The sequence below is a fragment of the Protopterus annectens genome, chromosome 9.part0, assembly GCF_019279795.1.
Source record: "Protopterus annectens isolate FY-2018-M chromosome 9.part0, PAN1.0, whole genome shotgun sequence".
NCBI lineage: Eukaryota > Metazoa > Chordata > Ceratodontiformes > Protopteridae > Protopterus > Protopterus annectens.
Genome location: NC_056743.1, coordinates 1,753,184,374 through 1,753,203,152, shown reverse-complemented (window position 1 = coordinate 1,753,203,152; position 18,779 = coordinate 1,753,184,374). Strand labels below are relative to the sequence as shown.

The 18,779-nt window shown below is 42.5% G+C and overlaps 1 protein-coding gene across 8 annotated transcripts in view; it reads left to right on the top strand.

Moving 5' to 3' along the window:
• The window catches only part of DOCK6 (dedicator of cytokinesis 6), a 2,991,519-nt gene that overhangs the window by 1,155,753 nt on the left and 1,816,987 nt on the right, over window positions 1-18,779 (top strand). For all 8 annotated transcript variants that reach the window (XM_044084603.1, XM_044084600.1, XM_044084599.1 and 5 more), the window contains exons 8-9: window positions 8,752-8,818; window positions 14,050-14,199. In XM_044084603.1, the coding sequence (XP_043940538.1) occupies window positions 8,752-8,818; window positions 14,050-14,199 (217 nt within the window). The remainder of the gene's footprint in view (window positions 1-8,751; window positions 8,819-14,049; window positions 14,200-18,779) is intronic.

Sequence of the window (18,779 nt, the reverse complement as noted above, 5' to 3'; positions counted from 1 at the left end):
CTTACAAAGAGTCATTTACTTGCTGCAAGCCCTGGGATATACAGTCAATATAAAAAAGTCAAGGCTGATACCATCCCAAAGAATAACCTTTTTAGGTGCAGAGCTGGACACATCAAAGCAGATGGCATTCCTAACTGTAGAAAAACAAGAACAACTTCCTCTCTACTTCTTGGCATTAACAAAGCAGAACCATCTAACAGCAAGAAAAGTACTGCAAGCCCTGGGCTTCATGGCATCCTGCATAATTCTGGTCCCTCATGCCAGACTGCATATGAGAAAGCTACAGTGGTACCTGAAGAATTTATGGTCTCAACACAAACACAGCCTAGAAACCAAAATTCCACTAATACCATGCCTGAAGCAAGAGTTCCTATGGTGGGCTCAGGCCTGTCAATCGAACACAGGTTTGCCCTTCTACAGCATTCAACCAAGCCAAACCATCACAACGGACGCCTCAGACCTCGGTTGGGGCCCACATGCTGGACAAATGCATACAAGGCTTATGGACTCAAGATCAGCTGCACCTGCACATAAATCTAAAGGAAATGCTGGCAGTAAAATTGGCAATCCAGACATTCAGACCATTCCTCCAAGAAGGACAGTTGATGATAAGGACAGACAACACCACAGTTATGTGGTACATCAACAAACAGGAGGCACACATTCATACCCTCTATGCCGGATGGCACTGGACCTATGGAATGTGGCTCTGAGCTGCAACATTCAGTTGAAACATTCTAGCAGACATATTAAGCAGAGCTACCACGGATGCCCACGAATGGATGCTGCAGACATCTTCAAAGCTATCACAAGAAAATGGGGACTACCACAAATAGACTTATTTGCATCCCCACTCAATCACCAGCTAAAGAAATTCCACTTGCTTGGAAGGTGGACTCTATCTTTCAGTTGGAAAAACCTGACAGCATATGCATTTCCACCACTTCCTTTGATGCACAAGGTGCTTTTGAAGATCAAAGAGGAACGTCCAAGGATCATTCTAATAGCTCCAGACTGGCCAAGACAACATTGGTACCCATTACTGAGGAGCATGTCTCGGGAACAAATGTGGACACTACCCCTGATCCCATTGCTGTTAACACAGAACAGCTACAACATCCTGCATCCAAACCTGAAAACTCTGCAGCTGACTGCCTGGAACATTACATAAGAGCAACTAACCCAAATTTATCCCAAAGGGTTAAAGACATTATCCTTGAGGCTTGCAGACCTTCAACAAGAAAGAATTATGCAGCAAAATGGAAAAGATATCTCATTTGGAGTACTGCAAAGGGAAAAGATGTGTCACTGGTAAACATAGCCAACATCCTGGAGTACTTGGCAGAGCTCTTCCATACAGGCCTGTCCTATTCCTCCATCAAGATACACGCATCAGCTATTTCAGCAGAATACAGCTTGGATCTCTGTCTTCCATCCTCTGCTCAGGCAGTTTCTGAGAGGAATTAAAAATGTAAAACCTCCTAGGAAACCACCATTGCCAGCATGGGACTTGAACGAAGACTGCTTTCCTGCTTGCAATCACCTCAGCAAGAAGGGTTTCTGAACTACAGGCATTAATGGCAGTGCAACCCTTCCTGATCTTCCATCAAGACAGAGTGTCCATGAGAACAAATCCTACATTTATGCCTAAGGTGGTATCCAGAGTGTCTTTAAACCAGGCTATCCACCAACCCACAGAACAGAGAAAGTCTGTTGCATACCTTGGATGTGCATAGACAACAAAACAGACAATCTCCAAGTGGATAGGAAATTGCATTAGATTTTGTTACTCCTTCCACGGAAAGAAAACTCCAGAGAACATCAGGGACATTATAGAGGCTGCTACTTGGACCTTATAATTTGCCACTGCTGTTTTGCAAGGGATCCTAGCTACCCCATTTGTAAGGACTGCAGATGCATCCTTGAAGGACATAGTACAGTTTTGTACTACCATAAATGTAGATGTCCTATTATGGTGTATTTGTTTGTATATATGTACATACATGCTTATTTTATTTGTTTGATTTGGAAACATTGGCATTTATCCAAATTTAGCCATCCAAGGACATCTACATTTATGGTAGGTACAAAACTGTACTTTCTTTGGCAAGCCCTGTCAGCACTCCTGAGAGGAGGCCTGCCTGTCCATCTCTGGAGGCATTCGGGAGATGCTTCTCTTTGTACCCAGATGCCTGGCTAAAAATAACAAACGACAGCTGGGTACAAAGCATCATATCCAGAGGATACTCAATTCCCTTTGCCAGCCCCCCCCCCTCTTATAAGGAAAACCCTGGGCATTCCACCCAGTCACAGGAAACAGGCAGCCTCAGAGATTCAAAGGTTGCTGGAAAAAAGAGCCATCCAACCAGTCCCAGCAGACCAAAGGGGATCCGGAACTTGCTCAAGGTTCTTTTTAGTTTCAAAGAAAACAGGGGACTGGAGGCCCATTTTGGATATCAGCAGACTAAACAAGTCGGTAAGAAAGGCAAAATTCCGGATGGTCATGCTGCAGTCAATTCTTCCCTTTTTAGGGAAAGACCATTGGATGTACTCAGTAGATCTCCAGGATGCGTACTACCACATAAAAATGGACAGGCTATCCAGAGTTCATCTTCACTTCCTGCAGGGAGCCAGTCGTTATCAATTTCTTTCTCTGCCCTTTGGCCTCACTACAGCACCCCAGAGTGTTCACTAAATGCATGGTAGTAGTCGTGACTCATCTGAGACGTTTGGGATTCCAGGTGTTTCCATAGCTAGACAACTGGCTCCTCATTGCTACCACTAGGCATCAACTCATACAAGCAAGGGGCACAACTTCAAACCTCTGCAGTCAGTTGGGGATTACTATAAATTCAGGAAAATCTGCCTTTTCGTCATTGCAGCTACCATTACTATGACCTTAAACCTTCCACCAGAGAGAGTCAGTTTGCTAGGAACAATGGCGTAAGCAGTCATTGCGATTCCTTTGGGTCAGATGTATATGCGAGTACTACAATGGCTCCTGTTCACGCAATGGTCCTTTCAAGAACTTCCAATGTCACACAAAATCCTGATAATGAATTCCTGCAAGAAGGACCTTCAGTGGTGGTGGACATCTCACCAAGTAACTCTAGGTCATCCTTTTGTTCTACTCACTCCCATAGTCACGGTGACCATGGATGCCTCCCTGATAGGGTGGGGGGGCATTATCAGGGAAGAACAGCCCAAGGCACATGGAACAGATACGAGGCTCACCTACATATCAATGTTCTGGAGATGAGAGCAGTACTTCTAACGCTGCAGTCCTTTCAAGACTCTCTCCCTCTGGGAACTATTGCAATTCCAATAAAAACACAGATGTTGAACAAAAACCTTTATATAACAGCAAAGCTTTCGGGTTACAAGCCCTTTGTCAATACTATTGCAATTCCGACAGACAATATGTCAGTGGTCTGGTACATAAACGAAACAAGGAGGAACCAGATCTTACCCCCTGTGTTGAGAGGCCCTGAGAGTATGGCAATGGGCAACTTTGACCCAGTGCTTTCTGATAGCAATGCACATCCCGTGGAGATCCAGTGTGATAGCAGACAAGCTGAGCAGGGAGATTCTATTGCCTCATGAGTGGTCCTTAAAAGAAGAAGTAGCAGAAAGGATATTCTGCAGATGGGGCCATCCTTGCTGCGATCTCTTTGCAACTCTAACCAACACAAAATGCAGCAGCTACTTTGCCCTAATCCCCCCTCTGTAGGATGCCCCAAGGGATGCACGTGTACACAATTGGCCCCTGGGTCTCCTGTATGCCTTCCCTCCTTTTCCTCTAATACCCAAAGTTTTACAGAAAGCCAAGGCTCTGGGAAAGACCATCATTCTAATAGCCCCTTACTGGCCTTGTCAAATTTGGTTCCCCTTCCTCCTGCCTCATCTATTGGAAGAACCTTGGATTCTGGACCCAGATCTCCTGATTCATTCATCAGGGTCACTCCACCCTTCTCTTCAGTCCAGTTTGGCTGCTCCAATTCCAAACATAGCCAGGATTCACAATCTGTCAGCTGCGGCTCAATATATTTTAACATCCACTCCTAAATAGTCTACCAGGAAGTTATTTCTTAGTAAATGGAAAAGAATTTCTATATGAGTGCTTCAGGACATACCTGGCTTCAATTTCATCCATACTGGAGTTTTTGACTAAACTTTTCAATGAAGGGGCAGCGGCAGCAACCATTAGAGTTCAGTTGGCAGCAATAGCTAACTTTCATCTAGGTGACCAGGGTCTAATATTATGGCACATGTACTCTCCAAAGACTTTCTCAAGGGTACTGTCCAGTTGAGACCACCCATCAAAGCTCCAGTTATGCCATGGAACCTAAATTTTGTTCTTTCCCATATAATCCTGCTCCCTTCGAACCAGCCGCATCTTGTGACTTGAAATATCTATCATGGAAAACCATATTTTTAATAGCTATTACTTCTGCTCGGAGAGTTTTAGAGTTACAGGCCTTGTCCATTAAAGCCCCTTATTTGATTTTCTATAATGACAGAGTCTCACTCAGGATGAATCCTTCATTCTTACCTAAAGTTTGCTAAGAGACAAATCTCAACCAGTCTATTGAATTGCTTGTATTTTTCCCTAAATACAATAATGAGATGGAATGTATGCTGCACAAACTTGATGTTCACAGACAACTTTGATTCTGTTTAGACAGGACCAAACATATCAGGAAAACAGATCAGCTCTTTGTTTCCTTTTCAGAGACTAAAAAAGGCACTCCAGAGGCGAAGACCACTTTAACAAAATGGTCATTAGATTGTACTTCCTTCATTTACAGTTCAGTGAATACACCATTATAACAGAAAATAAAGGCCTACTCTACTAGAGCTGTATCTACTTCATTAGCCTTTACGGCAGCAGATACTTGGTCAAGGCCTCATACCTTCATCACTCATTACAAAATAGACAAGGCCTCCAGGGGCCGGGCTTCCTTTGGTTCCACTGTCTTGAAGAACATTCTCCTGTGTGCCACCTGAGAAGGATGGTGCTTGGGACACTACCCATCAGTAAAAATGTATGACGAGATGGAACAACTTCACATAAAGAAGTTGTATACTCACCATAACATTCCATGTGAGTTGTTCATCTCGGCTTCATTCTTTCGTCCCACTCTCCAACCCCCTTCTAGGCTTCTTGAGGACTGAGATTTCATTTATGTCATGGTGTTACTGTCTCTTATCCAGTTTCCAGTATTAGCATATTACTAGTAGTATGTAGCCTATTGGCAGCAAATAAGATCTGAGGGAAGCACAAGGTGCATCATGGGATAGGGAGTTGGCCTCAAGCTAGTTGAAGACCTCAAGCTTTTGCAGTTGGCCAAGTTGGAGCTGAGGATCAGCTCCAAACCCATCAATAAGAATTGAAGGCAAGATGAACAACTGACATGGAATGTTATGGTGAGTACATAACTTCTTTTTTCCCGTCCATAGATCCAAGCTGTGCTTGGACAGGGATGAATTTTGATTTATCTGGATGTCCCTTCAAACATTTCTGTTGATATTGCAGAAGAGGTTTAGATCCCTAGACAGAGTATTTCTGATGCCATTTGACTTGCTGATGTGCAGTAAGTCCATCAGTAATGGTACGGAGGATGCCCTGTATGTCAAACACGAATCACCTTTTTGCACTCTGTAGGATACTAAGTATAGTGACAAGACTTTGATTTGGTCATGTTGGATATGAAGCTTGGGCCTTGTATCCTTTTTGCAAAGTGTGTCTTTGGGCTTTTCATTGGTTGCATGTCTATGGGCAGAAACATGCTAAAGGCGGCATACTGTTCAATGATTGTCCTAATGAGGGCTAAGTAAAGAGGGACATTGACCTTCCTAGAGCTAGACATAATCTCTTTGTTAATAAGCTGTGCAGTATAGAAGGACTTTTACAACAATGGACACGTTTGTCAAAGATCACTTTCCACATACGTTCCCAAACCCCTGACAAGTGTATTAACTCTTAGTCAAGCTTAGATTAGTCAAACATCTATTGATATAGGTTCATAGGTTCATACTAGGCTATCTGCCCTACGGCATTTATAAGCCTAGCCAGAATGTGTTTGGCTTTCGCCACCCATTTTAAATTTATTTTGCTATGCCCTTTTTCGAGGTTATTATACTGTGCCTCTGTCTAACAGTGACACAGAAGTGATACCCGGGGTAAACCTACAATCTCCCATCCACTCATCAAGATTCCTCTTGAAGAGAGTCAATGAGGGACTCTGCCTAACCTGGACTGGGATTTTATTCCAGAGTGAAGGGAGCCTCTGGGTTATGAATCTGTCCCTCCAGCATGTCCTATTTATTTCAGTGCTGAAGTTCAAGTCTCTCGAAGCATAGCTCGATGGGATTTGGATTTTCTGAGGTGCAGCATGTCCATTAATTCCGGGTTGGACATGGCTTTATACGTCAGGCACAGATCACCTCTGAACAGGCGGTATGCCACTGAGTAGAGCTGGAGTTTCTTTAACCGGGCAGCATATGGCATCTGTTTGAGCCCTTTGATCCTCTTGGTGAGGTACTTTTGGGGTCTTTCCAGTTGCTGCTGGTGTCTGGTAAGGTACATCCCAAAAGGGGCATTGTACTCAATTATGGGCCTGATGAGGGATGAGTAAAGAGGCACGATGACGTCCCCTGATCTGGATGTAAATCCCTTCATGATTAGGTGGGCTATATAAAATATTTTTCCAACCACTTTGGCCACGTGGTTGTCAAATGAGAGATTGCTATCAACTTGGGTCCCCAGGTCCCTAATTACTTCTTCTGTACTTAATGGATTACCACCTATGTGGTAATTTGTGGGCACTTTGTTTTTGCTAAAGGGGATGACTATACACTTTTTGGCATTTAGCTTGAGGCCATGGCTCTGGCACCAGTTGTCTGTTTCTATGAGGCCCTTTTGGAGGATGCTTGTGTCGGTTGGAGAGTCGATTATGGCGCCCAGTTTGCAGTCATCTGCGAACTTGGTCAGCCACAGTCCTTCCGTGTTGGCCTGTACCTCCGAGAAATATAAACCGAACAAGAGAGGTCCGAGGACTGAGCCTTGTGGGACACCACTTGTAACTGGTTTGGAGTCTGACATGGCTTCAGCAATTCTAACCATGTGGGTTCTGTCCTTGAGCCAGTTTGCAATCCATCTAGTGACATAGGGGTTTATATTTAAGCTGGTGAGCTTATCTATAATGCCCGAGTGGGGTATTGTATCGAAGGCTTTTGCGAGGTCCAGGTAGGCTGTGTGGACCACCTTCCCCTCGTCAATGGCCTTGGTGACTGTTTCAAAGAAATCAACCAGGTTTAAGAGGCAGGATCTGCCCTTAACAAAGCTGAACTGGGTAAGATCCAGTGTTTGTAGGTCCCCAATATCTTTATTTATGAGGTCCATGATGATCCTTTCCATAGCTTTGCAGACCAAGCTAGTCAGGCTTATGGGGCGATAGTTTCCAGGATCCGTTGAGGCACCACCTTTATGGAGAGGGACCACTGTTGCTGTACGCCACTCTTTGGGCACATATCCTGTAGTAAGGCTGAGATTGAACAGTAGTTTTATGTTTGGGTTTAGCTCTTCTTGGAGTTCATGTAGGACGCAGCCCGGGACACCGTCTGGTCCCATTGATGCTGTGTTTTTTGCTTTGGAGAGGTCGGCTCTTACCTGAGCATCTGAGATGTCAGGGGGGCAGCACTCTGCTGGGATAGATATTTGCCCTTTTGGTGGGGAGGGGGTAAGTTTACTTACACAACAGTATTTCCCTAATGTCAACATGAATTGTCTGTTGGAACACCCTAAGAGGAGGGGCTGCAGCCTTAAAGCCCATTAGTACTAGCCGACCCTGCTTCTGTGAGATGTGGCCAGGAGGGGGATGATTGTCACCACTCAAGGTCAGACTGTGAAAGTGCTAAGCAGGTGTAGTGTATACTGTGTAGTGTTTTTTTTTCCCTGCACAGAGTTGCACTATGATGTTTCTGTTGAACTCTTGTAGCATTGTTGTGTCTGCTTATCATGAAGATAGTGCAGTGCAAATGTTGTTGCAAGTATCTTCTGAGAACCCAGCATGAGGTGAAAAAGCTGCACTGATAAATTGGTATCCAGATGCTGTAGGTTGAAAGGTGTTGGCACAGTACAAAGGACCAAGACAGGAATGTGATCTGTCATGAAGTGAATCATGCTTTAGCCAGATTTCAACACATGCATAAAAGTGCACACATCACTGCTGTACTGGCTTTACACATCAGTCTATCAAGGAGAGGTGAACTTGCTATGCAAAAGAAAGTTGTCTAGCTCTTTAATAAGAATGATGGTCCTGACTCCTTTCCCCCATACATTTCGTGCCTTTACATTGGGAGTTGCATATGGGCTAGGAAAAGATAAGATGGCTGAAGACAGATGAATCAAAAAGATAGTAAAAAGCAACGTAAAATTACATTTTGGAATTTTAATAGAACTATCACTGTAAAGTTGAATTTTTTTTATTAATTTTTGCTCTTATTTTCCTCTAGCATTTTAGTCTGTGAGATATTAATATTTGGTAGGACATTGTAAGGCAAGAAATAGCTGTCCAGAAACACTTCGCATTATAAATGAAGCATCAGCCTTCTTACTAAAAAGGATTACTCTGACACTATCATTTCAAAAGGTGGAGAATAGTGTGTGTTCTCTCCAAAATGTGAACAATTGAATTACCATTTTGTGTTGCTGCTTATTGCTTCCATGACTTTATTTATATCTTTTAGGTTTGAAGTAGAGATTGAGCCAATCTTTGGAATCCTAGCACTTTATGACTTGAAGGAAAAGAAAAAGGTATGTGTTTGTCTTCTCTCTAGATTTTTTTCTGTTTTTGTAGTGCCATTAGAACATTAACTGTGCAGATTACACTCGCATATTAGATAACTTCCCAGGAATTATTTTATTAATGCTTTTTTCCTTCTGAATGAGCCAGGATTTCCACATTTGTTAGCAGCGTTCATGGTCCCATCATCTCCTTACTTCGCAAACCGTACCTTTACACGGAGTTCCTCCCACTGGTGGTTTTAAGTTGTAGTTAGTGAACAGTTTAACACTGAGAATACAGAATTATTTATAGATTCATAGGTGTGTACTAGGCTAATGGCCCTGAAGCCTAGCCCATAGGATTATCCTGGCATCGTGCCACCCGACTTTAGTTCCTAGTGCCTCTGTTGAGTAAAGCCACTGGAGTGATCCCTGGGGTGAATTTTCTATTTCCCATCCACTCATCAAGATTTCTATTGAAGAGGGCCAGTGAGGTGCTCTGCTTGACATGTATGGGATGTCTCTTCCATAGCATGGGCAGTCTCTGGGTTATGAACCTGTCCCTCCAGCATGTTTTGTTGATTGTAGTAATGAGGTTGAGGTCTCTGGAGCATGTGGTGAGGAGGGATTGGGATTTCTTTAGATGTAGCATTTCTAACAGAGCTGAGTCAGACATGGCTTTATAAGTCAAGCAGAGATTGCCACTAAGTAGGCAATATGAGACAGAGAATAGTTGGAGTGTGTCTGTCCATAAAGGACAAATGTTTAAGGCCTAGGATCCTCCTTGTGAGGTAATTTTGCGGCCTCTCCATTTGTTGTAGATGTTTAGTGAGGAACATGCCAAATGGGACATTGTACTCAATGACTGGCCTAACGAGGGAAGAGTAGAGGGAGACAATGACCTCTTTCTTCCTGGATGCAAAATTCTTAGTAATGAGATGTGCCACAAAGAAGGACTTTCTGACCACAGTGGCAATGTGTTGGTCAATAACTCCCAACTTTAATTGTGTGCAGACTTTGTCAGTCAGGGTCCCTTCGTGTTGACCTGGACTTCAGAGAAGTACATACCAAACAGGAGAGGACCAAGGACCGAACTCTGTGGGACTCCACTCGTGACTGGTCGGCAGTCTGACTTGGAGTCAGCTACTTTCACACTGTGGGTTCTATCTGTGAGCCAGTTTGCAGCCCACCTAGTGATATAGGGGTTGATGCCTAGCTTAGTGAGTTTTTCAATGATCCCTTAGTGGATGATAGTATCAAAGGCCTTGGCCAGATCTAGGTAGGCTGTATGAACAGCCTTGCTTGGTGACTGACTCAAAGAATTTGACCAAGTTGAGCAGGCATGATCTACCCTTCACAAAACCAAACTGTGTGGGATCCACAGTTTAGATATTCCCTATATCCTTGTTTATTAGGTCCCTGATGATACGTTCCATAGCTCTGCATATCAGACTCGTCAGGGTAATGGGACGATGGTTCCCAAGGTCTGTAGTTGCTCCTCCTTTGTGGAGAGGGATGACTATAGCAGTTTGCCATTTGGTAGGGACAAAGCCTGAGGTGAGGCTGTGATTGAACAGGGCACACAGATGATGTGTCAGTTCACTCTGTAGTTCATGTAGAACACAGCCAGGGAAATTGTCATGTCCCATAGAAACTGTATTCTTTGCCTTGGACAGTGCTTTTTTATCCTGTGCAGCAGTAATACTGAGTGCCTGGCAATCTACTGGTATTGTGACTGGTCCTTTGGGCGGGGGGGGGGGTAAAGTTGGCACTGAATCTGTAGGTCAGTATATTGGCAGTATCTGTTGGCTCGGTATAGGAGGTACCATTGTGCAGTAGCTCAGAACAAATCTGGGTATTGCCATTGAGATTCTTTACATAACTGTAGAAGGCATTGTGGTTGTCTTTACTATCTGCTGCAATTCTGTTTTCATAGCTAGCTTTAGAGGATTTGATGAGGAATCTCAAGTTTTTTTTGATGCTGATAAGAGAGTTTTTCCAGTCTTGGGACTTCACCTTATTCCCCATCAGTTTCTTCCTTCTGTTTTACAGTTTGTTTATGGCAGGGGACCACCATATTGTCTTCCTTTTTTTGGAGGAGAGCGTCATGATTATTTTGGGTACGGTGAGATCCATGCATTTGTGTACGTGTTTGTACAGTGCATTGGTGTATGATTCAGTGGTCATTTAGCTATTCTCCATTTGCGTGGGTGCCGTGAAGTTAGTCACCTCTGTTTTTAGGAGCCCAAAGCTAGCTTTGGAGAAGTTTTTCATGGTAGTTACCTTTGCGTGGGGGGGGGGGGGATTTCCAAGGTGATTAGTATGTGGTCAGATTTAACCAGGGAGGAGTTGACTATTGGTGTAGAGCAACGGTCGCCCATGTTAGTAATGACCAGTTCAAGGATGTTGCTACCTCTAGTGGGGGGTAAGAACGACCTAGTCCATGGCATTGGAATTGATGAATTCCAGGAAACCTTTTGCAAGTGTATTGGTACATGAGTAGTTTTATTGGTACATGAGTAGTTTTCCCAATTAATGGAGGGGTAGTTGAAGTCGCCCAGTATGAGAGTGGTTAAGTAGGACCCTAATATTCTCCAGGGTGCTTAGGAACGTGGAGACCATGACTTGGGACATGGTTGGGGACCTAGAGAAGGCTACGACCTGAATGGCTGTCTTACCCAATGTTAGCTGCACCTGAAGTATCTCAGATGCATTATGTTGGGCTACCAGTTTGGAGGTGTGCGCATCCTTCATGAATATGGAAACACCAGTGCCTTTGGAGATTCGGTGCAGGTTCTGGGGCCGAAAGGTGTGGAATGAGTTATAGCCTGGTAGTGCAGGGGTGCTTTCTGATGCTTTGAACCAGGTCTGTGTTACGGCACAAATGCCGATGTTCTCCATTTTAAGGAGTGCTTCAAGCGAGTGCATTTTGAGATTTAGACTTCTAGCGTTTAGCAGCATGACCCTCAGATTGCATTTGTTTGTAGCTCTTATGGTGGTAATTTGGTCTTTGGAACACCGCCTAAAAAAGGCACTATAGAGTTGACAAGACCCTTGGCCAGTATCCGGAAGCCCAGGGGTGACAGATGCAGGCCATTTCTGGCAAAGCATCAAGGTCTGTCAGTTCATGTCATCCCAGGCAGACAGATGCTGGATCCCCTTAGAATGACACCAGAAACTTAGCCAGTTGTTGAAATCATTCATTTTCTGCTTGTACTGTGGTATAATTATGGGTGATGGTAAAATGTTGCTCAGGGCTAGGGTCATACCTGCCTGGGTTGCATAATTCGAGAGCTCCTCCATGTCTCTTTACATGTAGTCCAGGGAGGTGCGTCTCAGGTCATTCACACCCACATGTACAATGACAAAGTAATATTTGTACCTGTTGTTGAGGGACCTGAGTGAGTGTGTTATGTGGCAGATCGTAGCGCCTTACAGGCAGCTGACTGTTACTTTCTCCTTATTCAGTGTAGTGAGTGGGACATCAGTGTGCCTCATTATCAAGTCACCTATGACCAGTGTGTTGGGCGTGCTGTTTTTCCGTAGAGGCTTTGGTTGAGTGGCACACTGTTTAGGAGACTTGTGTGTCTTGTGATTAGTGTTGTGGGTCGAGTGCGTTTCTGCCTTGGAGGTCTCTGCTGTGTGGGTAGATTTTTATTGAGAGCCTCTGTGAAGGTGGGTGTGTGGTTTGTGTTTTTATATGAAGGCAGTGCTGGTGTGTGTTTTGGAAGGCTATGTGTTCCATGTGGTGTGGTGCAAGTGTTGACTTTCTCTTCTTGACCTGCTTTTTCGGTCTTGGCTGAAAAGTGCGTGGCTTCCAATTTAGATATATAAGTGCATCAAGTCTGAGTGTTGGGAGTTAAGAGGAGAGGGTTGTCAGTATACATGAGGCAGTTGCTACATTGCCTCAGGATGCCCAAGTTCACCAGGTTAATAGGAGAAAGCATAGGGAACTGACGTTTAGACATGCCTAGAGGGGTGGGCATTAATAAGTACTGGAGCTGTTTCCTTGTAGAATGTTTAGTGCTGGTAGCACTTTTGTTTGCTACAATAATTGCTGCAAGAAGTCTGGAAAAGTGCTAGACTAATAAGCTAGTAAACGTGCAGGAGAGGAGAGAACTAGCAGATCTAAGGGACAAATTGAAGAGCAGACTTTGGCACCGCTCAGAACCTTACAAACAGTCCTGGATACAGCAAGTCTGTATCTGGACTAGACTAGTTACAGGAAAGGCAGGAAAAGCGCAAACGTGGGCTTTTAAACCAGAAAGTTGAAAGAGATGTAAAAACTGCGCAAACGGCCAATAAACTACAATTTCTGGGCCAGAAACCACTCCTCTTGTGGTAGGTAGGCTACCTAGTACTTACTACTCCCAGTAGCTAGAAGGCTTCCCTCCGACACAGAAAGGCTTGGAGGGCTCAGAAGCTTACAAACAGTCCTGGATACAGCAAATCTGTATCTGGACTAGACTGGTTACAGGAAAGGTGGGAAACAAGTGTATACAGTTATTGCTGAATGTGAGGTCTGTGGAAGGGCTTAACTGATAATTTAATCTGTTATTTCTCTGCAACACACCTGGAGGCTCATGAGGAAGGGGGGTTACTTACCTGGCAACGTCTGACTTCCAAGAAGTCTTATATGAGGTGCTCACCACCACTTGTACAGCTGGAAGCTACTTCTGGCTGCTTTATCAGCTACAGTCTTCGGCACTTAATTCCATTAGGTGCTTTAAATGCACTGAGCACAGTACTCTCTAACTCTTCCTGATGGAGGATAGGCTCCAGTTTGCTCAGCTGTTCTTGAAGTGAGGTAGTTGCTTCATTTTTGTGTCATTGATTAGGAGTGGTGCATACACAATACATCTCTAGACTGACTGTATACTTAACTATACTGGCCCATGTTTTAACATATGGTGTGGTACACTTATGTTGGGTGGCAGCATAGATTTTAAAGTACGGTTAAAATTTTGACACTGACTGTGTTCTTTTTAGGACTTGCTGTGAGATAGATGTTTAAATGCTTACTTCAGTGACAAATTACAGAGCAAGTAGATGTTCATGGTTTAACATCACATTTTAAAAAAGGCTTTTGTGATAATACACTGTCTTCAATCCAGTACCAGTCCTCCTCCTTTATTACCTAGAAAAGCTTGCATTTCACATTTCCAGATTACTGCACAGAGTATCCCTCTGCTGCATTTGACAAAAGGAAGCCATGTTTATATTCAAGCTGTATACTTCACAAGTTTGTGTTTCACTTTCAGATTTCAGAAAATTTTTACTTTGACTTGAACTCGGACCAAATGAAAGGAATGCTTCGTGCACATGTCCCACAGATTGCAATCTCCACAATGGCAAGGTCTGCCATTTTTTCCATTACCTACCCCTCTCCAGATATCTTCCTTGTTATAAAGGTAAGGACAATGAATAAGGAGAGACTGTACTTTTTGCCTATGTTGCTTCTTTTTTGTAGCATTTTAGAGGTCCACTTAACTCAAGTTACACTGTTAAACCAGCCTTTTAACATTTATTACTCAGTTTATTTGTTATGCAGTGTAATGTGTTTCCTTTCTCTGGCTAAATTATTTAAATTGCTTGTTTGAGAGATGTTATACGGAAAGAGCTACTTTTCAGCAGCATTCCTTGCCTTACTTGCCTGACAAGTAAGTTTAGCTTCTGTGGCACTGCAAGGTGTGGACCAGGTACTAAAGCATATTGACTAAGTCATGCCATTTCCCCATTTAGTTCTACAGAGTGATAGGTGAAAAATAAATGAATTGTGCAGACAAAGTAGTGCAGTACTCACTGGTACTTTTCTTTTACCTCAACTTGTACATGTATGGTGACTTACTCTGTCAGTGGGCTAAGACCTGATGGCTGATACATGTGTGTGTGTGTGTGTGTGTGTGTGTGTGTGTGTGTGTGTGTGTGTGTGTGTGTGTAAATATTTCAAAATGTAGGTTGAGAACATCATACAAAAGTATCCGTAGGCTGTTTGCATCATCTCAAAAACAAAGTAAATGAATAAAGCTGAATCTGGTCCTCCTTTTAAAAAACCTTAATGGGAAAAATATAATCATAAAACTATGCATAAAACACCCCAAAGTATAAGTCAAATATGCAACACCCCAAAACACTAAACTGAACCACAAAATGAAAATACAGACTAATGTAATATAAAACATACAAAGAAACAAATCCTGCATTCTCTCCCATTCATTTCAGTGAAAGAAAAGTAAACTAATCAAATGTGTAACGCAACCAAAAGTGTGCATGTGTGCTCGCACACACACACACACACACACACACACACACACACACACACACACACACACACACACACATTAACCAACCAGTATACATCCTCCACCCAAATCAAACACAAATTATTTGAATAAATATCCCTTAAACAGTATGAAAAACTTTGAAAAAGTCATCCTTAAAACTGAAAAAAAAGTTTGTGTATAAGAAAAAAAATGTAAAAAAGTTTGTTAAAAATTAAAAACACAGTATTATTTAAATAATACAGATAACATACAGTATGTCAAAAAAAAAGTATTCACAAAACTTACTTCAGAAAAACACTGTCCTGTGAACCAGTACTGAAGCAGACAAATTTCACCTGAAGTGCAACCTGATATAGTCCAGCTTCATGGACTAGAAGGATGGAGCCGTGATTGTGACCCAGGTGATTGGGGTACAGTTAGCAACCCAGCACTGGAAGACCCAGGCAGGGAGGAAATGGAGGGACATGGCCATCTTACCTTTCCTGAGGGTTGGGGGGAGAAAGGTTGGTTGCAGATGCTTGATTGACCACAAGGCACAGTGCATTTTCTCTGATAGAGACCTAGGAAACCACTGCTTGTGCTAGAAAAGTGTGGGGCAGGCTGCTACCAGATAATGCCCCTTATGGAAATGAGGGGTTACAGGCGTTGTCAGCCAATTGTCTGTCCCGTTCTCACACATGGTGTTCAGGGATCATAACTTGTACAGAAAAAAGCTTTTAACACCCATGATGACTGTTTAAATGATAACCACTCACAGTCAACCCTTGTTCCTTTGATTGGGAATGAGTAGGCCAAATAATTGGGAGGGAGCTGATGAACAGTAAGCAGCAGGGTCAAACACCTGGAAAACAATGAAGGTTATATCCCCCCATTCAAGGAAAAAAAAATGCTGCAGTTGTATACCACCATCAGAAGAAAAGTGTCCAAAATCCATATCCACTGAAATGAAGGAAAACAAAAATGTAAAAAAAAAGTATAAATGGAGTGTATATGGATTCTGGGTTGTAGTTTGTGAAATATCTAATACTACGGGATGTAAAAACTCTGTTCATGACTTCCACTGCAGGGACAGATTTTTGGTGCAAGTTAAACAAGCTAAAGCTTATGGCCTCGTCCTGAAGATACTTGTCAAAATTTCAGATTTTTTTTCCATTTGTTACAGTGTTTCAGTTTTATATATGAAAGTCTTAAGTCAAGCCCTCCAGTGTGGCTCACCTGATAGCTATCATTAACTGATAAAGATATGATTTGGTTTTGCTTGCATTTGCACCCTCTCTTCCAAGGAGTGCAGTCCTACTAGTACTAGCAGTTCAGTTTTTTTGATAAGTGCTACTAAACATGAGGTACTCAATTTGTCTGTACAGACAGTGCAAAATACACACCATACAATGGGTATTACTGTTAAGATTCAGTCTTGTTTTTCATCTCTACCACTATATTGTCAATGTATCAGGTGGTCATTCCTGTCGCCCAGTTTTTAAACTTTGATTTGTATTTATTATGCAAAATGACATTTTCCATGTTTTGTTTACCAGGTTTGTCCAGCTGGGTTTAGTCAAAAAACTCTTCAGTGTAGACCCGGGGAGAAAAGCTTCAGCATATTGCAAACATTTTTAAACGGACATTCAGTAATCTACATGAACAGACATTAAGTAATATACAATGTTAAGTTGTCAATCTTATATCCCACAATGCTAGGCGTAACTACAGATGCTATAGCTGACGAGTGCGCTATAGGTTAGTCAAATTTGTACCATTAGGTACTGCTAATAACCCTTTTAGTTCTAATATATTTTCTATAGTTTATTTCTAATTTTTAGTTATATCGATATCTGTATACTTTTCCCCTCTTACTACTTATTCTGCCTTGCCTTCCCTCACCCTAGTTTTAGATTAGTGTTGTAGGGGCTTGTGTGTGTGTGTTTCTGTATTAACAGGAAATTTTGTTTTATTTTAATAATATTTCTGTAGAGAGTCTCTGGTTTGTGTGTGTGTGTCAGCCTCTCTATGTCTAGCGGCTTCAAGAAGTGTGACTCGTGCTGTCAGAAAATGTCTCTGACAGACTGTCACAGCGGACTCAGAACAAAAAACAAAAACCTAGCTCCCTCACACTGAAGAGAATGCCTATATAGTGCGTTTTTGCTGTTAGATTTTGTTATGTCATATTGATGTTCATATATAAGGTGACCCAAATCGGTAAGGTCATTCTTTGAATGAGCAGGGAAGGTCTGTCATTTCAGGATTGGGTTAATTCTAAACCCAATTTTCGTTACAATGAACAAGGGGCTCGTACAACTGAGGACTCTCGCACATTTCAGGAGTCCCTACGTTTATTAGAAAACGCACTGTTCAGGTATAAAACTTTAGAACTGGACAATATATATTTGTCAGAATGTCTAAAAAAAGTATAGTCCCGAAGGGCTTACGGGTATTTAAATACCCCAACCAGGTTATTCCTTGCAGTGACTTTCATATGGACTTGATCCAAAGCATTTGATCAATGTGGGCTTGAGATTGTCAAGGCCATTATTAAGAAAAACGAGAATGAAATAAGATGTTTGCAAGCTGACATTTTTAAGTTCAACGAAAATGTTACCACTGATTTAATGTTTAATATTGAAGTCGAAAAGCATAAATATTATGAAATTAGAAAAGAGGTAGACCAGCATTGTGATATTGTTTTAAAACGTAAATATAAGAAGCTCAGTAGGGACATCAAAGAATACCAGGAGGGAAGGCAGTACCCAAATCCACCTTCTTATAGACGTAACACACCTGTTGACTCCACAGTGCACAATGCTTATAGGGATGATTTTGTGCCCCCTATTCAGGAGGGCTCTGATGGTGAGGTGCTGGTCGAGAACCAGGAACAGAATCAGGGGAATGATGATGATTTTTTTACCCCGAAGGTCAGAACGCATACGCAAACAGGGTTTATCAACCAGCAGGGACCCACCCTTTATTGGTGCAATCTCCCCAACACCAGGGGAGAGGGGGGCAACCCCGTGGATGGAGAAGGAACAGGAACCAGGATTGGTAACCACCGGTAACATTATAGAAACCAAAATAGGTGATTACTCTATGTATTCTAAGGATGACTATCATATATACAATTATAGTGATTTTCCTGTCACTGATACCTGCTTTATGCTTTTCATGAAAGGTTTTAAATTTGTTCCCAGCAGAGGCAGTAGTATAGTTCATACCATCCTGGATCTGAAGTTGTTTATACGTAAATTAAATCTAGAGAACTTGTTTGGAGAGACCCCTGGGGCACCCAGTTTACATTTGAGGAAGTCCAGTACATTTAATCCTCCCCTACATCCCCAACTTAAGAACTTAGAAACTAGGATTGAGCAGCAACTCAGAAAGGAATTAAGTAAGGCCAAGTATGCAGCCAATTTAAGTCAAGAAGAGACCTCCTTATTGTATGATTTAAGCCACAACTTTTCCCTTAGAGAACCAGATAAGGGTGGGGGGACAGTTTTGATGGACCAGAATCTGTATGAAGCTAAAATGTATAATATTTTACATGATTACACCAAGTATACATCGGCTTCTATTCACGAGATACATTTATCATATAAAAAGATAGATTTGGCCATTAAAGATCTGTTGGATCAGGAGGTTATTGAAATGGATATCTTTTCATACCTCGATAATACCGATCCAAGAGTACCCAAAATGTTTGGTGTGCCTAAAGTCCA